The 20,078-nt window shown below is 43.6% G+C and overlaps 1 protein-coding gene across 10 annotated transcripts in view; it reads left to right on the top strand.

Annotated features, from left to right (window-relative positions):
- GABRG1 (gamma-aminobutyric acid type A receptor subunit gamma1) overlaps positions 1 to 19,374 on the top strand; it is a 113,573-nt gene extending 94,199 nt beyond the window's left edge. For all 10 annotated transcript variants that reach the window (XM_019481162.2, XM_059721689.1, XM_059721692.1 and 7 more), the window contains 2 exons: positions 348 to 556; positions 13,414 to 19,374. In XM_019481162.2, coding sequence (XP_019336707.1) covers positions 348 to 556; positions 13,414 to 13,692 — 488 coding nt within the window. In that variant the 3' untranslated portion in view covers positions 13,693 to 19,374. The remainder of the gene's footprint in view (positions 1 to 347; positions 557 to 13,413) is intronic.
- Positions 19,375 to 20,078: the final 704 nt, after the last annotated feature.

The raw sequence follows: 20,078 nt of genomic DNA, 5'->3' as shown, positions 1-20,078 counted from the left end.
AAAACAGGGGATATTTTAATGGAAATGTAGAGTTAGTTGATACTGGCTGACATCAGAGTGAATTAGTTTTAGCTGAATCTACAGGCCACCAACCCAACAATTAAATATATGAGGAAGAACTTTTATGCTGGCATAAGTCTGTGTGTTCATGTGAACACGTACAGAAATAAATGGGCTTTGTGTGAGTGGAAGGGTCAGTTTGCTCAGACCAGATTATAAGACTGAGACATATTATGGTGAATACTGATTCATTCTGGTATTTAAGAGAAGAAGTTTAAATCCTCAGCAAATTAAATCTATCTATATGATCACTTGTTGAAACATAGCTTCTCTTTCTTTTTGAACAGGCATTACCACAGTATTAACTATGACTACGCTAAGTACAATTGCTAGGAAGTCACTCCCCAAGGTTTCATATGTGACAGCAATGGACCTCTTTGTTTCAGTTTGCTTCATTTTTGTGTTTGCTGCTTTGATGGAGTATGGTACCTTGCATTATTTTACAAACAACAAAAAAGGGAGCAGAGAGAAAGAGAAGTCAAAGCACAAACCATCAGTAAGTTTAAATAAGCAGTTTTTTAAAATAAAGTGTAGTATGGCATGGCCTTAAAAATAAAGTGTCATTGTAATGAAATGGTTTTAACAATATGTGAATAAAATATTAACAATATGTATAATAAAAATGAATGTTTCAGGGGCCAGAGAGCAACTGGAAGCCTTACATTCTCCGAAAGTTAGCATGCTTACCTTTCACCCTTGGAAGTTTGGATTCATTCTCTATTATGGACATGAATATGGATGAATGAATATGAATTTAGACACTTCTAATACCTAGTGGAGTAGAGTTTACATCTTTAAGTCAAAAAGCAGATCAATGTATTTCCCATATTGACTGCAAAAAAGGCAGCCCAAGGCTCCACGGTTGCATTAGGTTGCACCTGTGCAGGGCTAGTAACATTGTGAAGTCCTGCTGCTGATACTATTTGGGCACAAGGTCTGTGCTAACAAATCCTGACAGGAAATGAGGAGAGTGGAATTGTTGTCAATGGACTGAGGTTATGGAGATTCAATTGAACTGGTATTGTCTGAGAATGCTTGCAAAGAAAACATTATATCTAACATTTGTTTTAATTCTTAGTATTCACGAGGAGCATATTTTATGGCCTCATTTCAGGTTGTGTTGTTGTTTCCTCTTCAGTAAGATTAATCTACTGGCATTCAAACTAGGAATTTCTCAGGTGTGAAGGCCCATGCAGCTTAGGGGAAGGAAAAATATTTAACTTTTAAAATAATATTTGTGTTCCAATATATAAAACATAAAGACATTGGATGCCTTGTGCAATGAAACAAAAACTGAAATAGTCATATTTTATTTAATACTCATCAGCTTCTGTAGCAAGATTGTCTATGCAGGAAAATGCTGCAGAGCTCCATCTGAAATAATGTCATTAAAAGAAAATGTTGTAGTACGGCATGGCCTAACCACCAGCTACCCCAGTGATGGTTAACATTCTCCCGCCACCTCCTCTTTTTTAAATGCAAGGCTTCGTAGCAAAAGGCCCCTTTCATGGACAAATCAAAGAGAAATGATTGAGATCTCATATTAAGTGTAAGTGTATAGGTAGCAACTGTGGACTTTACTGTTGGGAGTCCAGATCTTTGGCTCGGCTGAACTGTGTTTGTATGGGGCAAGGTTGGAAATGGGGCAGAACTGAAATAGCCTTAAGTCATATTGGCAGACCCATGCTTCTTAAGATATTCCAGACTCAGCAAGTAAAGTGATAGCTTTAGGGGAAATAGAGTCTTGGAACCTCTTCTCTCCAAATGCCTTGAACACAAATAGTCCCAGGTGGATGGGGAATATTAATAATGCCTGTGAGTCAGAGAGACCACAGCTGTATTTTCTCCTGTAATAACTGTCCAGTGGCCAAACTAAAACAGGTTTCTGTTGGGGAAGAAGGGAAAGGGTTTAGCAGACTAGGTAAGGACAGTGAGTTGTGAAGGAATATTACTTATCTAAGATGGGGACAGTTTAAAGTAAGGGTGAATGTTCCCCCTCTTCATCTAATCCAGGGACAATTATTTCAGGTGGAGAGCTGCTTACAGAGTTTTGGCAAGCTGTTGAGGGCTGCATGGGTAACCCCACCCCTTGACAAGTGCTCTGGTTGACATTGTGGGACCAGAAGTCCTGCCCCTAACCTCTGACCTTTGCCACCAGAAGTCCCTCCCCTTGCTCCTGGAAGTATTCCTTTGGGGAAGAGGGTTTGCCATCTTAGAACTAAAAACCCCCCAAATTAAATTAACATATATTATGGGTGTTTATTTTTTAGTACATAATTAAAAAAATATATTTTTATTCTGGTGGGTGTGTGTGTGTGTGTGTGTGTGTGTGTTTGTGCTGTATATGTAGAAGTGTTTGCACAATAGCTCAAAAAGTAGTCTTATGCTTGTATAGCATGTGGGGTATGCAGGAGTGTTGGGGGTATGGGTGGATGTGGGGTTTATGGGGAGCTGTGGGTGGGTGCATATGGGGGTTTGTGGGGATGTGTGTGTATAGTATTTGTGGGGTGTGTGATTACATGTGGAGGGGTGTGTGGTTGTGGGACTTGTGGGAAGGGTTTGAGGGTATATGGGATGTGCATGGGAGCCCCCTGCACACCCCCCCCACCCCGAGCTGGTCAGCACCTGTCCCCACCCTGCAACAGCCCAGAGCCTGAGCACCCTATGGAGCCTCCCCGCCACTGCCAACAGCATGTAGTCCCAAACTGCCCCACATCTACTCTGCACCACCCTGCTGTGGCATGTCCTGCCAGCCCTGGGTATGCAGTGGTAGAGGTGGGGACCAGCATGTGCAGCCATGAGCCTGGGCACCCCATGCACACTCTGGGCTTGCCCATTGGGGCTGAGCAGCAGCAGCAACAGCCAGGCAGAAACTGCTGTTTGGTGCAGTGGAAAGTGGCCCTGCCCCCTTGTCACTGCTGGGCAGTTTTTTCTATGGCTGCCTGGAGCCCACTCTGCACTAGTCTGCAGAGCAGCTCCTTCACTGATGTCTGTAAGCTGCCCAGTGGCTGTTCCACATTGTCACTGCTCACAGGCGATGGTGAAGGAGCCTCACTGCAGACTGGCACAGCACAGACATAGCATGGGGCGCATGGGGTCAGGGCTGCGTGCTCTGGTCCCTGCCTGTACCATGGGCCTGGAGTGAGGGGACTGGGAGTGAGTGGGTGCATGGGAGTCAGCAACAGCCAGACAGGAGCTCAGGGCTCATGCCAGCAGGGCCCAGAGCCGGGTGGCAGGAGCCCAGGGTCCTGGCTGGCAGCAGCTCTATGAAGCTGAGCCAGTTCTCCTCTCTCCCTGCTGCTGCAGCCCATCTCTGTAGATGCCTGCCAGCCCATGCTCCTGCCACCCCACTCTTGGCTCTGCTGATGCTGGCCCCAGGATATCAGTGTGGGCCCCACGCTCCATTGCACCCATTTGTGTCCACTTCCCCCATCACTGCTTTCCCCACTTCCCTGCCCCCCCACTGCCTGCTCCAATATCATGTGGCTCCTGCCTGCATGGCCAGACCATGGGACTCAGCAGGAGTCAAGGCCCCAAGGACTAGCACAGTCACCTGCGGTCCTCCCCTGCCTTTTTCCACGCTTACCTGAATTTCCCACTCTGGCACAGGGAGGCACAAAGCCCCACAGTCCCAGGCCAGAAGCTTCTGGCTTGGGGTTGGGAGGGCAGGGCCTGATGGGCCTTGCTGTTGCAGGCTCCTGCTGTGGCTTTCCCTGGGTCCTACTGCCTCTGGCTCCTGTCATCTTTAACAGGCAGCTAGGGGCAGATAAATATTAATTTTCTAAAGGGGCCCCACAGGTCAGATAGAATAGCATGCAGGCCCGTGGACCATATTTTGTCCATCTGTCATCTAATCTATTGCCAGCAGCCTAGATCTCAGTGCATTCCACGTATTTTAAAAACAGAAATAATTAGATGCCTCTCTTCCTTCATATCCTGTATGAAGAAGATCCTGATTAGTTTATACTTGCTAGTGTAATAGCTTTTTTTAGTATTAAATATCTTCTGAGATCAGTCAAAATCAAAATAGCTATCTAAATATCTCTTTTGAAGTAACACTAAATCAGTTAGTAGCCAACCAGCAAATATTGAAGTAATATTAGAGGTATACCAGAGATTCCAGACTTGAATATATTTGTTTTTGTGAACTTACCATTTGTGCAGTGTTGTGTCAAATGGTTCAATAGTTGTAATATATAAAACAGTATAAAATATACAGTACTGGTGAGATGCAAGTTATCCCATTTATTGAATGTGTAGCTGGAGACAAAAAAAAAACTAGAACTCATGATGATAATACTGAAAACACTATTTAATTGCATGTTTTCATTAGGCATGTGCTTTGTTTCTTAAGATACAAAAAATACAACAATCTGTTCATCCAGAATTATTTAAAACACATTAACAGCAAAGCAAAAATGTCCTGGAGAATATTTTAGCTAAGGGACTAATATGAAAATCAGAAATATTTATTTCTTTTTTTGTGTGTTTAATATATGCACCTTTTAATGAAAAATAGCTTTTGCTTATTTTCTTCATTGTTTAAATGAGGCAGTTAGATTTCTTGTTCCAAAAGAAACAATTAAATTGGCAGTCTAATTAAGTAAAGATATATAGTTACAAATCCAGCTCTTTAAAACTGTCTTTTGTCCAAGTCCTCTATTCATTTTTTCCCTGCTGGGTAAGGATGTTCATTTTTAAAATCAATTAAATTTTTTTTTAAATCAGTTTAATTCTTTCTGAGAAGGCTCATTCACAGCTGTTTTGGAAAGATGGCTTACAGGAGTCTTCTTTCCAAATGAGCATAGAATAAAAGCTTATTACTCCTGTAGGTTACTCCAAAAAGGTTCAGGTAGCTTAGATTTTGAGAAAATGGCAAAAATTGCAGTTGTGAGAATTGTGTTTATTCTATTTTACTAATATTTTTTCATGAAATGGTTAGGTAGGTTCAGGGGTTAAATTCATCAAGAGCACTTTACTTCACTTATCATATCCCCCTAGTACTTTCAGTGATGGCTGTAGGGCCACATTAGTTTTCATGAACAGAGAAAAGTTATCTGAGCTCTTATAAATAGGGCTTACTGTTTCCCTTCAGTGATTTTTTGGACTACAAGGAGAGAATAGGATACCTCAATGTAACAAATATTTTATAATACTCAAAGTGTAAACAGCATGAAATATTCATATGGAACATATCCTTACCCATTATTTGAATATATAGACAAATGCCATAAATAATAAAGAGGATAAATCTTTTCTGCTTATTTTCAGACCTGTGCAATTGCAAAAATATATGAAAAATATATTTTAAAAAGGCATTTTAAGGGGAATTTTGAACAAAGCAGTATTTTTTTTCAAGAATATTGGATGTTATAAAAGCTTTCTGAAGTGGAATAATCACTAAATTACATATTTCTTACAATGTTGGAAACCTAATAAATAGTAAGGTTCCATATATTCAAACCCTTGTTGTATATCTGCTGGAGTGTAGTACTGAAAAGACACAGTTAGCAGTAGGATACCTATATATTGTTTTTAGTTATCAGACACATTTTTTTAAAGTTGCATCTTTGGTCACATTTGACAGACTTGTTTACATATAGATGTGGGTGTGTGAAAATGGTTGTAAAATATTTTATTCCTTTTAAAGGACAGAACCATCCATCCATCCATAATGATCCACTTTTATCAGCTGAAAAATACAGTCACTTTCCTATTTGTTAATGAGAAGTAACCTCCTTGTATGTGAGCCTTGCAAGTTGGTAGTTGCATCTGAGGGATTCAGATGTTTGAAAAAAGATCTTTTTTCTTTATCAGAGCACTAAAAAAAACCCTGTGTATTTCACTTTCCTATGTGTGGTGGTGCAAGTATGGCCTTTCAATTGTTCTGTGGTTAAAAACCATGCTCATGACTTTGAGATGTGTTATCTTTTTTCACAATGGAAGGGGGAAGGGAAATGTAGTCAGCAGCACCTATATTGCCCAAATTAACAGCCAAATCCAGGGGTCTAAAAAAATCAAAGTTTAAAAAAGCAGATCAGCGCACGGACCCGGACTGTGCCCTGAGGCAACTGGAGGCTGTGTCCTCCACTGAGATGCTCTGGCTGCCAGAGCATCTCTGTTGTTGGCCCCTCCCCCTGGTGCTGAAACACCCAGCTGGCCAGGCCATGTTCAGCACCAGGGCTCCAGTGCCAGTGAGTAAGGGGTCGGGGGGGCTGGAGGAGGGGGGAGGGGACCACGGTGGGGACCCCCACCAGCCCCGCCCACTCCCCCCAGCCCCCCAACCCCTGCAGTACCTGACCCCACCCCCACCAGACCTCCCACGTCCTCCGACCCTGGCCCTGCCTGGCCCCTACTCCAGAAGGCCCCCAAAGGCCCCCAACCCCTGCCCTGCTTGGCCCCTGCTCCCACCAGCACCCCCAAGGCTTTTGATCACTTTTATGCTCTGCCCCAAACCCTGCCCTGCCTGGCCCCACCCCGCCAATCCCTGCACTTAAACCCCATAGTTTAAAAAACAAAACAAAAAAACGGCACTTACTGGCAATTGCAGCTACCGTCTGGTTGACAGCCCTCCCCCCCCCCCGCTGCCGGGCAAAGGGACAGCCCCAGTGGCCCCAGTCCAGGCCCTCCTGCCCCCCCAGTGTTCTGCCAGGGGGCCCTGCAGCTCCCCCTCCCCTGCTTCAAAGGTAAGCAGAGGCTTTTTTTTCCATGTTTTTTTGGGAGGGGGGGGTTGAGATTTTTTTTTTAATGGCGGTGCCTGGGGTTGGGGAGGCAGCCATGGGGCCCTGGGGGTGCAAAGTGGGGGGTGAGGCTGGGTGGGGCAGCTATCGGGGAGGCTTCAGCAGCTGGTAGGGGATGGGACCAGGTGGGGCATCAATTCGGGGGCTTGGGTGGGGCATGTAAGCCTTGCAGGGGGGGTGGTAGCCCCTTCAGGGGCCAATTGGCCCCTGCAGGGGGGGGCCGTGGCCCTAGTTTGGGGGCCAAATCCCCTGTTGGGGGGCTGTAGCCCTTGTTTGGGGGCTGAATCCCCTGTTGGGGGGGCCAATCCCCTTGTGTGGGGACCAAACCCCGTTGGGGGGCTGAACCCCCTGTTTCATAGACTCATAGAAGTTAGGGTCAGAAGGGACCTCAATAGATCATTGAGTCCGACCCCCTGCATAGGCAGGAAAGAGTACTGGGTCTAGATGACCCCAGCTAGATGGTTATCTAACCTCCTCTTGAAGACTCCCAGGGTAGGGGAGAGCAACACCTCCCTTGGGAGCCCGTTCCAGACCCTGGCCACTCGAACTGTGAAGAAGTTCCTCCTAATGTCCAGTATAAATCTGCTCTCTGCTAGCTTGTGGCCATTATTTCTTGTAACCCCCGGGGGCGCCTTGGTGAATAAAACCTCACCAACATCCTTCTGTGCCCCCGTGATGAATTTATAGGCAGCCACAAGGTCGCTTCTCAACCTTCTCTTGCGGAGGCTGAAAAGGTCCAGGTTCTCTAGTCTCTCTTTGTAGGGCTTGGTCTTCAGGCTCTTAACCATACGAGTGGCCCTTCTCTGGACCCTCTCCAGGTTATCCGCATCCCTCTTGAATTGCAGCACCCAGAATTGCACGCAGTACTCCAACTGCGGTCTGACAAGCGCCCGATAGAGGGGAAGAATCACCTCCTTGGACCTATTCGTCATGCATCTGCTGATGCACGATAAAGTGCCATTGGCTTTTCTGATGGCTTCGTCACACTGCCGACTCATGTTCATCTTAGAGTCCGCTAGGACTCCAAGATCCCTTTCCACTTCTGTGCCACCCAGCAGGTCATTCCCTAGGCTGTAGGTATGCTGGACATTTTTCCTCCCTAGGTACAGCACTTTGCATTTCTCCTTGTTGAACTGCATTCTGTTGTTTTCTGCCCATTTGTCCAACCTGTCCAGGTCTGCTTGCAGCTGTTCCCTGCCCTCCGGTGTGTCTACTTCTCCCCATAGCTTTGTGTCATCTGCAAACTTAGACAGAGTACATTTCACTCCCTCGTCCAAGTCGCCGATGAAGACATTAAAGAGTATCGGTCCAAGGACCGAACCCTGCGGGACCCCACTGCCCACACCCTTCCAGGTCGAGACCGACCCATCCACCACGACTCTTTGGGTGCAACCCTCTAGCCAATTCGCCACCCACCGGACTGTGTAGTCATCCACATCACAGCCTCTTAACTTGTTCACCAGTATGGGGTGGGATACCGTATCGAAGGCCTTCCTGAAGTCTAAGTATATGACATCCACCCCTCCTCCTGTGTCCAGGCGTTTCGTAACCTGGTCATAGAAAGAGACTAGGTTGGTCAGGCACGATCTGCCCGCCACAAACCCATGCTGGTTTCCCCTCAGCATAATTTGCCCTGCCAGGCTCTCACAAATGTGAGCCTTGATGATTTTTTCAAAGACTTTACCAAGGATGGAGGTGAGACTGACCGGCCTATAGTTGCCCGGGTCCTCCTTCCTCCCCTTTTTGAAAATGGGGACCACGTTAGCCCTTTTCCAGTCCTCCGGGACTTGGCCCGTGCGCCACGAGCGTTCGAATATTCCCGCCAGTGGCTCTGCAATGATGTCGGCCAGTGCCTTCAGCACCCTCGGATGGAGCCCATCCGGGCCTGCCGACTTAAAGGCATCCAGTTCTTCCAAGTGACTCTGCACCACCTCAGGATCTATGTATGGAAGTCTGGCGCCTTGCTGCTGCCTCTCTACAACCCCAGTGAGAGACTTGTCATGCCCCTCACTTAGAAACACTGAGGCAAAGAACTCGTTGAGGAGTTCAGCCTTGTCCCCCCTGTCTGTCACCAATTGTTTCTGCCCATTTAGCAGTGGTCCTATTCCTCCCTGGGCCTTCCTTTTACTCCCAATATATCTAAAAAACAATTTCTTGTTGTTTTTTACTTGGGTTGCCATCCTCAGCTCCATGGTAGCTTTGGCCCGCCTAACTGCCTCCCTACAAGCACGAGCAGAGGAGGTATATTCATCTTTAGTGATCTCACCCTGTTTCCACTTTTTATGTGCTCCCCTTTTGGCCCTTAGGCTGCCCTGGATTTCTCTGGTCAGCCATGGAAGCCTCCTGGCCCCTTTCCCTCTTTTGCCTCGCTCGGGGATCATCTTGCTTTGTGCCCGAAGGATCGTTTCCTTTAGGCACAGCCACCCTTCTTGGGCTCCCATCCCTTCAAAACTCCTACTCTGCAGTGCTTCCTTGACTAATCGCCTGAGTGCATTGAGATCAGCTTTCCTAAAGTCTAGCACTTTCACCCTACTAGTTACCTTACCCACTCGCCGTCTTATGTTGAATTCTATTATAAGGTGATCACTGTCTCCCAAATGGCTACCGATCTGGAGGTCCCCTATCATGTCATCTCCCGTTGCCAATACCAGATCCAGTATGGCATTCCCCCTAGTGGGACCATGCACCTCCTGTGTCAGGTGGAGGTCCTGTACACAGGTTAGAAACCTGCGTGAGCGGTGGGACTTTGCCGTCTGTGTCTCCCAGCAGATGTCTGGGTAGTTTAGGTCCCCCATGACTACTGCCTCTTTCACTTTTATGGTCTCTGAGAGCTGCCTCAGGAGCCCCGCATCTATTTCTTCCCCTTGATGTGGGGGTCTGTAGCAGACCCCTACCACCAAATCCCTTTCTCCTTGCCCCCCATGTAGCCTAACCCACAATCCTTCTACTTCCTGATCCTTGGATTACGTCTTGATGAGGGTTGACATATATTGCTCATTGACATAGAGCACAACCTCTCCCCATTTTTTCCCCACCCTGTCCTTTCTGTACAATCTATAATCCTCAATATGTACTGCCCAGTCGTGGGACGAATCCCACCAGGTTTCACTAAGTCTTAGGGCTAACGGGGGCCAAATTCCTTGTGTGGAGGCTTAATCCCCTGTTAGGGGTCCATAACCCCTGTGTGGGGGCCATCACCCCTGTGGGAGGGCAGGAAAATATATATTCATGAATTCTTGAAACATATATTTAGAGTTCACTTTATTATTATCATAAGAGATATGCTTTAATACTGTAGATATATCAATAAAACATTGCCCAACTGATCGCTGTCTCAGTCTCACTCTCTCTCTCTCTTTATAGTGGTCTTTTGTTTTACTTGTGGAGGATCATGGATTCGGGGGTATTTTACAGAGTGACTTTGGAATTTTTTTTTATTAGGGATTTTTCAGTTTTCCAATAGGGAACACCAGAATTCCTGCTAGGAAGGCCAGTGGCAGGACCCTGCCTGCTCAGAGCTGGCACCTTGGACCCAGCTGGCTGTGGCTGACCTCCTAGCCAAATGGGGCCTGGAGGACATGCTTTGACTGTTCAAAGCAGGCCACCACACCCAGAACATCTAGGCGATAGCTGCCCAGATTGCCAGGGAGGGGGCATATGTGACAGTAGTGCCACACAGAGGCCAACCCTGCAACCACAGTCCACTGGCAGCTGGCCCAGAAGGGAAGATGTCTCTACTGGCTGTGCAGTCCCCATCTGGGTCTGGCAGGTACGCAGCAGGTCACAGCCAGGCAGCAGCCCCCACTGCCAGACTGCTGCAGTGTGTAGAGGGTGCAGGGAACTCTCAGGGCTGTTTCAGCAGTTCAGCTGGCACAAGGGGTAGTGTCCCCAGGTACCAACTGGCTGGGCCCCAGAAGCTCCTGAGAGCTAGTAGCCCTGAGCTACTTGCCAGGGCGGCTTTTTATACTGCTAGGGACAGCACAGGTGCTGTCCCTGGGCTCTAGCTCCCCCTGGCTGCAGATCTGGGAGGAGCCAGGCAGGGTTATTTTGCCCCAAGTGGCACAATTTGCTCCACAACAAAGTGCATGTCTGAGCATGTGCGCTGAGGCAAAAAGCCCCAGCTCAAATTTGTACTGCTTCTATTTGAGCTGCTGCAAGCATACATGCTTTCATGTGTGGGCGTCCAATGAGGCTTTTCTGATTTACATCAACTGGTTGTCTGCCCCTGTGTGTGTGTGTGTGTGTGTGTGTGTGTGTGTGTGTGTGTGTACTCTTTCCTGACATAGGTTTTCCTTAAGGTTTTCTATTCTCATTTTTGTTGTTGGTGTTTGTCTCTCCTTTCTGCTCTTCTCTTCTCTTTCCTCATACTCCTTCTTGTCTTCTTTTTTGTCATTATAACTTACCTTTATGAATATAGGGTCATAAAAAATTAGGGCTAAAAGGGACCTCCCTTGTTATAATGTAAGCTTATTTCTTCTTGTCCCATCTGATGGGGACACAGAAAACAATTAGTCATCAGTCTTTTTATAATAATGCTTTCCATATTTGAACGTTTACCTTCTGTGGCAGCTCTGGCTCTTGTTTTGGGGCAGTCAGTGACAGTGGCCCTAGTCCTAGCTCTAGGCCTGGCCCTGACCCCATGCCTGAGTTGATGCTGAAGGTAAGTGGCAGGGGATCTGGTGTTGGGGGGTTGCTTATATATCCCTCTCTATTGCAGAGTTTCCTGCTGTCTCCCATGGGATGCAGGTGGCAGGGGGAGCCAGAGGGTGTAGAGAGAAGGTGGCAGGGGGGAAGGCACAGGAATGAGGGGCATGGGTGGGAGGAGACACGTGGCAGGGGGACAGATGACAGTGGTTCAGGAACAGGTATGGGGGGCAAAAGGCAGGGGGAACTGGGATCGAGGACAGGCAACAGGGGGATAGGTATAGCCATTGGGGGGGCGAAGGGTGTGGGGGGCAGGGAGAATGTGCAGGATACTGGAGAAAATTGGCAGGGAGGACAGACAGCAGAGCAACAAGTATGGGAGGGGGAGGGGGCTAACTGGCAGAGGGAACAGACAGCTGTGTGACAGGGACAAGCATGGAGGGGGCAAAGGGACAGTGTCTGGCCTTTCACCGTCTGCCACTGCTTTCCCTGCTATAGTGGTTAGGGTATGTTAATTTAAGACAACCTTATAATAATTAGGTTCTATATATGTAAACTTGTAAGAAATGTATACTTTTCCATGTATAGAATCTATTGGGAGAGGGGGTCATCTTAAATTCAAAGTCATCGTGCATCTACAGATACATCACAAGCAGGTCCAGGGAGGTGATCCTTCCCCTCTATGTGGCGCTAGTCAGGCCACAGTTGGAGTACTGCATCCAGTTCTGGGCACTGCACTTCAAGAGTGATGTGGCTAGCATTGGGAGGGTCCAGAGGAGGGCCACTTGCATGGTCCAGGGGCAGCAGGGCAGGCTCTATGAAGAGAGGCTAAAGGGCCTGAACCTATTCAGCCTCCAGAAGAGAAGGCTGAGAGGGGATCTGGTGGCCATTTACAAGCTCACCAAGAATTGGGGGAGGCTCTGTTTCCCCAGGCACCACTCAGGGTTACTAGGAATAATGGCTACAAATTGTTAGAGACAAGGTTCAGGCTGGACATCAGGAGACATTACTTTACAGTTAGGGCTGCCAGGCTCTGGAATGGGCTCCCAAGTGAGGTGGTGCTCTCTCTTACCTTGGGGGTCTTCAAGAGGAGGCTGGGCAGATATTTGGCTGGATGATATGACCCTGGCATCCGTTCCTGCCTGGGGCAGGGGGTCGGACCTGATGATCTGTTTAGGTCCCTTCTGACCCTAAGCACTATGATACTATGATTGTATTTGGGTAAATAAGATAAGTTTCCTGGTCTTAGTAAACAGGTGACATCTGCCACGAACTCGCTGCCCTACTCTTGGTAAGTAACTTAAACTACTGCATCAAGTTTTCATTTCTCTTTTCTTTTTTTTGAATGAGAGTATAATAATACTTAGTTGTTCTAACAAGATCCTTGGATGAAAGTTAGTTAAGGTATAATGTTTTCTTTATAAAATCCACTGAACAATTGAACTTCTGTTCTTAAACATTTAATACATTTTCAATTTTTTTTTTCTGAGCAAATGGTTGGTTAAAAAAATGTTACTGGAAAAGGACCTAGGGATTTTTACACCATCTGTAAGTTTATATTGGTATAAATGTGAAGTAAAGCAAAGTGAATGCACAATATCCACCCTATACTAGCATAAGCCGCATCACTATGGGGCTAAAGTTACACCTTGGAAAATCAGAGGTTATACAGGTATACCTGTATAAATTACATCAGTATATAAGTTATGTTTCCACAGTTACAGTGAATTTCATCCTGTGATAATCATTTGCTCAATGAAAACAGGCTATTACTGGCTCCTTCTTCTCACAGTAGATGCTGTAATTAATTATACAAAATCTTTCATAGTTAGGGAAATTTCCCAAATATTTTTAAAATGTCAAATTCTGCATATTGCATTGTAAATATATATACAAGTGGGGTTTTTCCTGGGGAAATATATGAATTGATTATAGTCAATGAGAAAATCTAATCTATAATTTTCTTTAGAAATCACCTGCAATTGCTGTCCGTCCTGGGTCAACATTAATTCCAATTAACAACCTCAGTCATCTCCCAGAACATGATGATGATTATGGATATGAGTGTCTGGAGGGGAAAGACTGCACCAGCTTCTTTTGCTGTTTCGACGACTGCCGCACGGGATCTTGGAGAGAAGGAAGAATACACATCCGTGTTGCTAAAATTGACTCCTATTCTCGAATCTTCTTTCCAACCGCTTTTGCCTTGTTCAACCTTGTTTATTGGATTAGCTACCTTTATCTATGAATTGGAACATTTGACAAACTCAGAAAGGGATAATTTAATGCATCTTAAAGAAAGCTTAAAAAATTAGAGCTAGTAAAAAAAATTCTCTCAAATTTTGGTGAATTTTGAAAATTTTAAAACATTGGAAGGAATTATGGTGACAGTTTCATAATATTTTTCCCCTCTTTTGATCAACTCTATGGGCATTTTTAAGTTTTGAAATTAGTAGGAAACTTCCTTTTTTCTGGTAAAAGTTTCCCTCACTTTTCTATTTAAAATGCAGTCAGGGATTACATGGTTAAATTGGATGACTATAACTTCAGAATTTCTTTCTTAAATGATATAACAGTTAAACCTTATAGCATTCTTACACCAAAGTTATCAACAATTTAATAAAATGGGAATACCATCATTGTTATATAATTCTCATGTCAACCTTTTCCATTATAGGTAGCTTGAAAAATCTTGGATTTTTATAAATTCCTATTTAAAAAAGGTTGGAATAGAATGTTCTTTAGTGACTTTAGCCATTTGTCTTCTGCAATATGTTAAGTGTGTTCAAGTGTGAATGCACATAATCAGAGTGACAAGATGGGAACAGCATATTACATATATATTATATAAAGGCAATGGTAATTCTAGGTTTGTTTGATGCTGATCATTACATAGTTTTGTGCTTTCAACCTCAGCTAAGTTTTACACTTGCACGTTATCCATCTTTGCTTAGCTGTTGTGAGATTCTTGGACTTCTCAAGATAGGACAAAATCCTTCCATGCCTAAGTGGTGTTATGTTGCTCTATTGACTTCATCAGAACTCTGCCCATATATAGTATCAGAGAATCTGGCCACGTAGACAAGCATGTACTCATCTCTTCTCCACTCCCCCATTTATTTTGATTAATTTAACTGGACCTGATTGGAGCCTTAATGCACATCATAGTGGGTGCACCTATGCGGGATGCTTTATTGCACGGTAGACTAATCTACTGTGCAGTAAAGTGTCACTATGTAACTGTGCAGCAGCTACTGCAAAATAAAATAAGATAATGCACAGTTTTCTACTACCTGTAAAAACAGGTAGTAGATTTACCATGCAAGAACTACTGCACTGTAGTGCGTGTGTAGACAGCTGACCAGGAGCAAATTCTTCCTGTCAGCCCAGGCAGCAGGGGGCAGGAGAACAGACGATTGAAGCTGGGGCTGGGACACCATTCCCTGCCCTGGCAGCTGGCTGCTGCTGGACCCACACTCTATTCTTGAAGCTGGGTTGATGATATTGTCCCCTGCCCCGGCAGCTGCCTGTTGCCAGGCCCCTCCTCTCATCAGGAACCCTGCAGCAGGCAGATGCCAGGGCAGGGGACAATGTCTGCCTGAGCTCTGAGACTGGAGCAGGGGCTTGAGCAGGCATCTGCTCAAGGTAGGAGTGTAGGGCTGGGAAGCAGCTGCCTCAGAAGCAAGACAGCTCCCTCCAACCTCTGGAGCCCAGATTTCACCCCAGTGCCCCCTGCCAGCCTATGGCTGGCACCTGGGGGAACCTGGAGCTCTCCCACCTGCTGTAGGGCAGGAGTAACCCTGCACTGAACTGCGCCCATTGGGCGCACATGTAGATGAGCTTCCAAGGAATGCTTACTGCGTAGTATTTTACTGCACGGTAAGCTTTCAGCACATTAATAATACATGTAGACATGCCTAATAGGATTTGTTGCTATAAATTTGGACCCACCATTGCCATGTCTTTCAAAGTCATTCTATTCAGACTTTAGCCATCAGAACAAAGTGTGTGGCCTTCTCCACTTCACTTACAGGGTAATTCAAGGTGGCATTGCTTCTGTTGATTTGGTCTGCTTCTTTGCATATCATTTACTAAGCCAGCTCCAAACTTTATGAATATTTTCAATCTGGAATATGAACTTATTTTTAATAGTTTCTCTAATATTTGTGTATTTTATTAGAAGTTCCTGTTGTGCAGAAAGCAAAAAGTAATGATTATTTATTTCAAATAATTCTCCGTGGTGAGACACATACCTGAACATTTCAGGACCCAGTCCTGCAACCTCTCCACAGATAAAATGTCCATGCACTTTGGTAAGATTTCTCTAAGTGATTGGCTGTCCCGGTTGCTCTTTAAATGTTAAATATTGTTGGCTGACAAATTTAATTACCACTTTTAAATTAGGGTTCTTCACTATGAAAAAATATAATCTTTTCTGCTTTCTCTCTTATGTAGACAGTGAATCTTGCCTTAAGTGAACCCATGAAAGTCAGCTCCATAACTGAGATATTCTTTAATTAAAAATCAGAATTACATAGAAGACCTCAAGGTATGTTGAAAAGGATTTGTGGGACAAGGAGATGTATGTGAGAGATGGTGCCTTGTGCAGGTTTTATGATATTAGAAGCTATCTCCAGTAGATAAAAAGAAAGAAAATCACAGTGAACAATACAGAATTATTTATTATATTAAAAGGGAGCACCCTAATATCTATTGAATATCATCTCTTCTCTAGATTACCACAGGAAATGTAACCTGTTTTTATGCTACCTAGTTCCACAAGCAATTGGATTTGATATACAGAACACATTTCCCATGTGAAACATGAGAATAATATCTGACCCCAGAACTTAATAAAATATGCAAACAGAAGTTCACTGATTCTGAGAGAAAGCAAATTAATGGTGAGCATTCTTTAAAACAAACTTTATTACAATATTATTTGACTGAATAATTGCTTCTCTTTTGAGGAGAATTCAAAAGATGCCACTGATCTTATCAGACTTCAGTTTTTTGGGTGACCTTTTAGAGTTCACCCTCCATATTAGATTTAGGGTAAAAGTGAGGCAGCATTTAACAACATTTCCTGAGCTACTGTAATATTGTTATTGTTTAGCAGCCCAGTTTCCAGGAAACATTCAATAACATGGAAACATGCCAATTCACTAGGAGTGTAGTTGTGATATTTTAACTGTATCTGGCACAGCATTATATGTCTTGGAAAAGAAGATGTGTGTATGCAGGTGAAGGTGGTTTCAGTAGCAGAAGGTCAGATGTACCTTGAAGTACAATGCTCATTGTAAAACAAAGGCCAGATCCTTTCAGGTGCCAAGCTCCATCAATTCCCCTTTAAATAAATGGAGCTTGAAGAACTCAGCACTTCATGAGAGGGAATCAGTTCTTCACAGCCCTAATGAGGCTGCTCTCTTTTGACACACGTAGTTAGTTATTTCTATTTCATGTAGTTGTCACTTGCCAATCAGCCTTCAATGATTGAATTAGAAAATAAAAAACATCCTGAATTGGCAGGGGATGAACAAGAAGTCTTTCATCTCTAATTTCTATGAAACAATATAATAGAGTATTAAAGCTATTGAATGTTATGGCTGTTTGGCATATAGATACATTTGCTTCTGTCTGTTGACAAACTTTTCTGTGTACCTCATTTGTTACTGGTGAAATCATTCTAGCTTTTCATAGTTGTGTGCAAACAGAAATGGGAATGCACTGAACTGTAACTTGGCATGTAATAAATGGTATTACTTTAGCCCTAAGTGTTTCCTTTCTAATCTTCACATAAACAGTTCCCCATGATACCAAAATGTCTAAATGACTTTTATGGAAAAATGGCAAGAAGCAAAGATTGTTCTTACTTGAAGATAGATGTGGGGATTAGTTTTCAAAGTATAACTATAAAATGGAGAGTGTTTCATTTGCTGTGGTATGTCACTGTGGGATTTGGAGTCATAGTTTTGCACTATAGCCCTGTATTCTTTACACCAATTAAGTAAATGTCTTAATCCAAGGTGGCCAACTTGCGGCACATGCAAGTAGCACAATCCCCTTTGATGTGTGGGCAGATTGGGAAGGGGGAAGGGAGCATAAAGCAGAGCAGCAGATCAGGTGAGGGGAGGGGAGTGTTACTCAGGAGGATGTGGGGCTTAATCTGTGGCCCACCTGCCAAGATGGTTGGCCCCACTGCCTTAATCTATCCCTTTTCAGCAACCACCCCCTGACAAGAATCCAGCCTGGATTAAGGAAAGCACTTAAGTATGTGTTTAAGTACTGCCCTAAAATAGTGATGCTTTCCTGAATGTGGATTTTAGCATGCTTAAATTATGGTGATATCAACGAGCAGTACTTGGAAGTTGAAATGATTGAGATACAAGGATATTATTTTATAGGCCAGTAATTTCAATGGAAGGTTTTCTCACTGACTGCAATGATCTGTGTATCAGACTCTATACAAAAAAAGAATGGTGAGAAAATGTGGGGAAAACTTTGTGAAACTGTACCTAATATTGGAGAGTTCCTGAAATATATTTTGCAACAGAAAGACCATCTTCAATGATATTTTTGCAGTCCTGTTGGTCATCCCTCTGTAGTAGTCAGTGCTGCTGTGTTATTCTGAAGCAAGATTTTGTGCATTTGACTTTGCCTCACTGGATTTCACCCCTCTGTGTTTGCATGCTTCTGTTTCATGTAGCAGTGGGACCAATCGAAGTATGAACTCTGACTAAATATGCTTCTCACTATTTTTGTCAACATGCTTCAAAAGCTTGAGATTTATCCAGTCTTATAACATTCAGTGACAGGGGTATTGCGGTCACACTCTAAGAATCACCTCAGACCATGTTACTTTGCCTCTGTAATTACATATGTTAATTCAGGCTTTGTCTTAAGTGATATGTGAAGTATGCTTTGTAACTTGATCACAATAAGGTGAACTTGTGGCCTTTCACTTGAAAAGTCAAAAGAAAAAGGTCAGAATGGCTAAAATTATTTGCATAACATTAGATATATTCTGTTTAGCAATGTCAATCATCTCAACTGACACTTAAAACTAGATGAGAGTAAAGAAGATTACCCTAATTTATATTCTTAAATTTCCATTAATATTTAAAGCTAAATTGCATACCTCATTGTCATTCTTCTCTGTATAATCAGGCTTTCAAAATGATCTTTTATCTGTTTTTGTTGTACCCGGATGAAAAACCTGAAGATTTTCACTAGTATATGTGTCCAACAAGTGGAAATCAAAATCTTTGTCCATTAAGTAGAGTATAATATTTTACTAACATACATTAACAAAACTAGACAGAGCTGCTTGGAGGTAATATCTTAGAAGCTTATAAGATCTTTAGTCCACCCATATACATTCCAAGGATTAAATTCATGCATATAGAGAAGGTCAGCTTTATTGGTTATACACAGAGTATTCACGTGGCAACAACTTCATGCCATACATGTTACAGAAGAGTTTTCTGTGTTAATTGTATAACTAGTTAAGAAGGGGACAAGAAACAGGTCGGGTGTGAAGCTACAGAATCCAAATTATGGTGAGTCAAGTGGCTCTCAATCACTTGCAGAGGGCCAAGATTTAGACATTTACATTAAAGTGCTTCTATTGAGTTCATTGTGCATTGAAATTCAGTTAGAAGAAAGTTTGACTGCAATTACAGCCATGGAGAGGGAGCCCTAGATTTTCTAGGGATGTGGCCTGACTTCATTTCATTTCTCTTACTCTGTCTTCTGCAAAAAAAACAACAAACCTGTTTAAAAAATGGAAAAAGGTGTCCTTCGTCCTGTATTTTTCTGCTGTCACAAATCACTAAATCATGATAATAAGATGGAGACTAATTCCTAATTCAGGAATGTTATGAATTAGCAAGTGCATTAACAAATAAAATCAAGGGTTATTGCTTCACAATATGTTCTCTCTCTTATTTTGTCGATTGCAACTTTAATTATTCATGTGAATCGTTTCATATATTCCAGAAAATGTTTAGTAGTCTAAGTAACAAAACCTTGGGAACATGAAATCTCACTCATGGTCATGGGGGTTGGAAGCTGAGCTGGTCAAACCATAGGGTGGGCCAGGATCAGAGAAATCACAGATAAATGGTTATGTCTTCCAGCTCCCACCCTCCTTTTTTAATAGAAAATAATGTAGAAAATTCCAACCTCTGCTTTAAGTGGCCAAAAAATAAGGTTTGCATTTTAAAAAGCATTTTTCAATATTGCCTTCATTCTGCCTCCATTGAAGTCAATGGGAATTTTACCACTAACTTCAATGGGATATTGTTATATGATTTTTGTAAAGTTTCATCTGAAAGTCCTGGCTAATCTGCATCTTTTATTACCCTTTTTAGGGTACCCATCAAAGCTGTTCAAGATAATGCTGTTGGTTTCTCTCCTGTTGGTTTGACTGTTTGTTTGGGTTTTTTTTAATAGAATCTCCCTCCCCCGCAAAAAAAAATCTTTAACCATCAAACAAGGTTTAAAATAAGAAATAATTATACCAGACACAGGGCATTTCCTGTAGATTAATGACTGGCTGTAAGGAGCTATGGGCCATTAACCCCACTGGTTATTAATTCCTGTGAAATGTCTTGCTCTGAAGGTATTACCACT

Source organism: Alligator mississippiensis, chromosome 2 (genome assembly GCF_030867095.1).
Source record: "Alligator mississippiensis isolate rAllMis1 chromosome 2, rAllMis1, whole genome shotgun sequence".
Classification (NCBI taxonomy): domain Eukaryota; kingdom Metazoa; phylum Chordata; order Crocodylia; family Alligatoridae; genus Alligator; species Alligator mississippiensis.
This window is presented reverse-complemented; position numbering and strand designations above follow the sequence as displayed.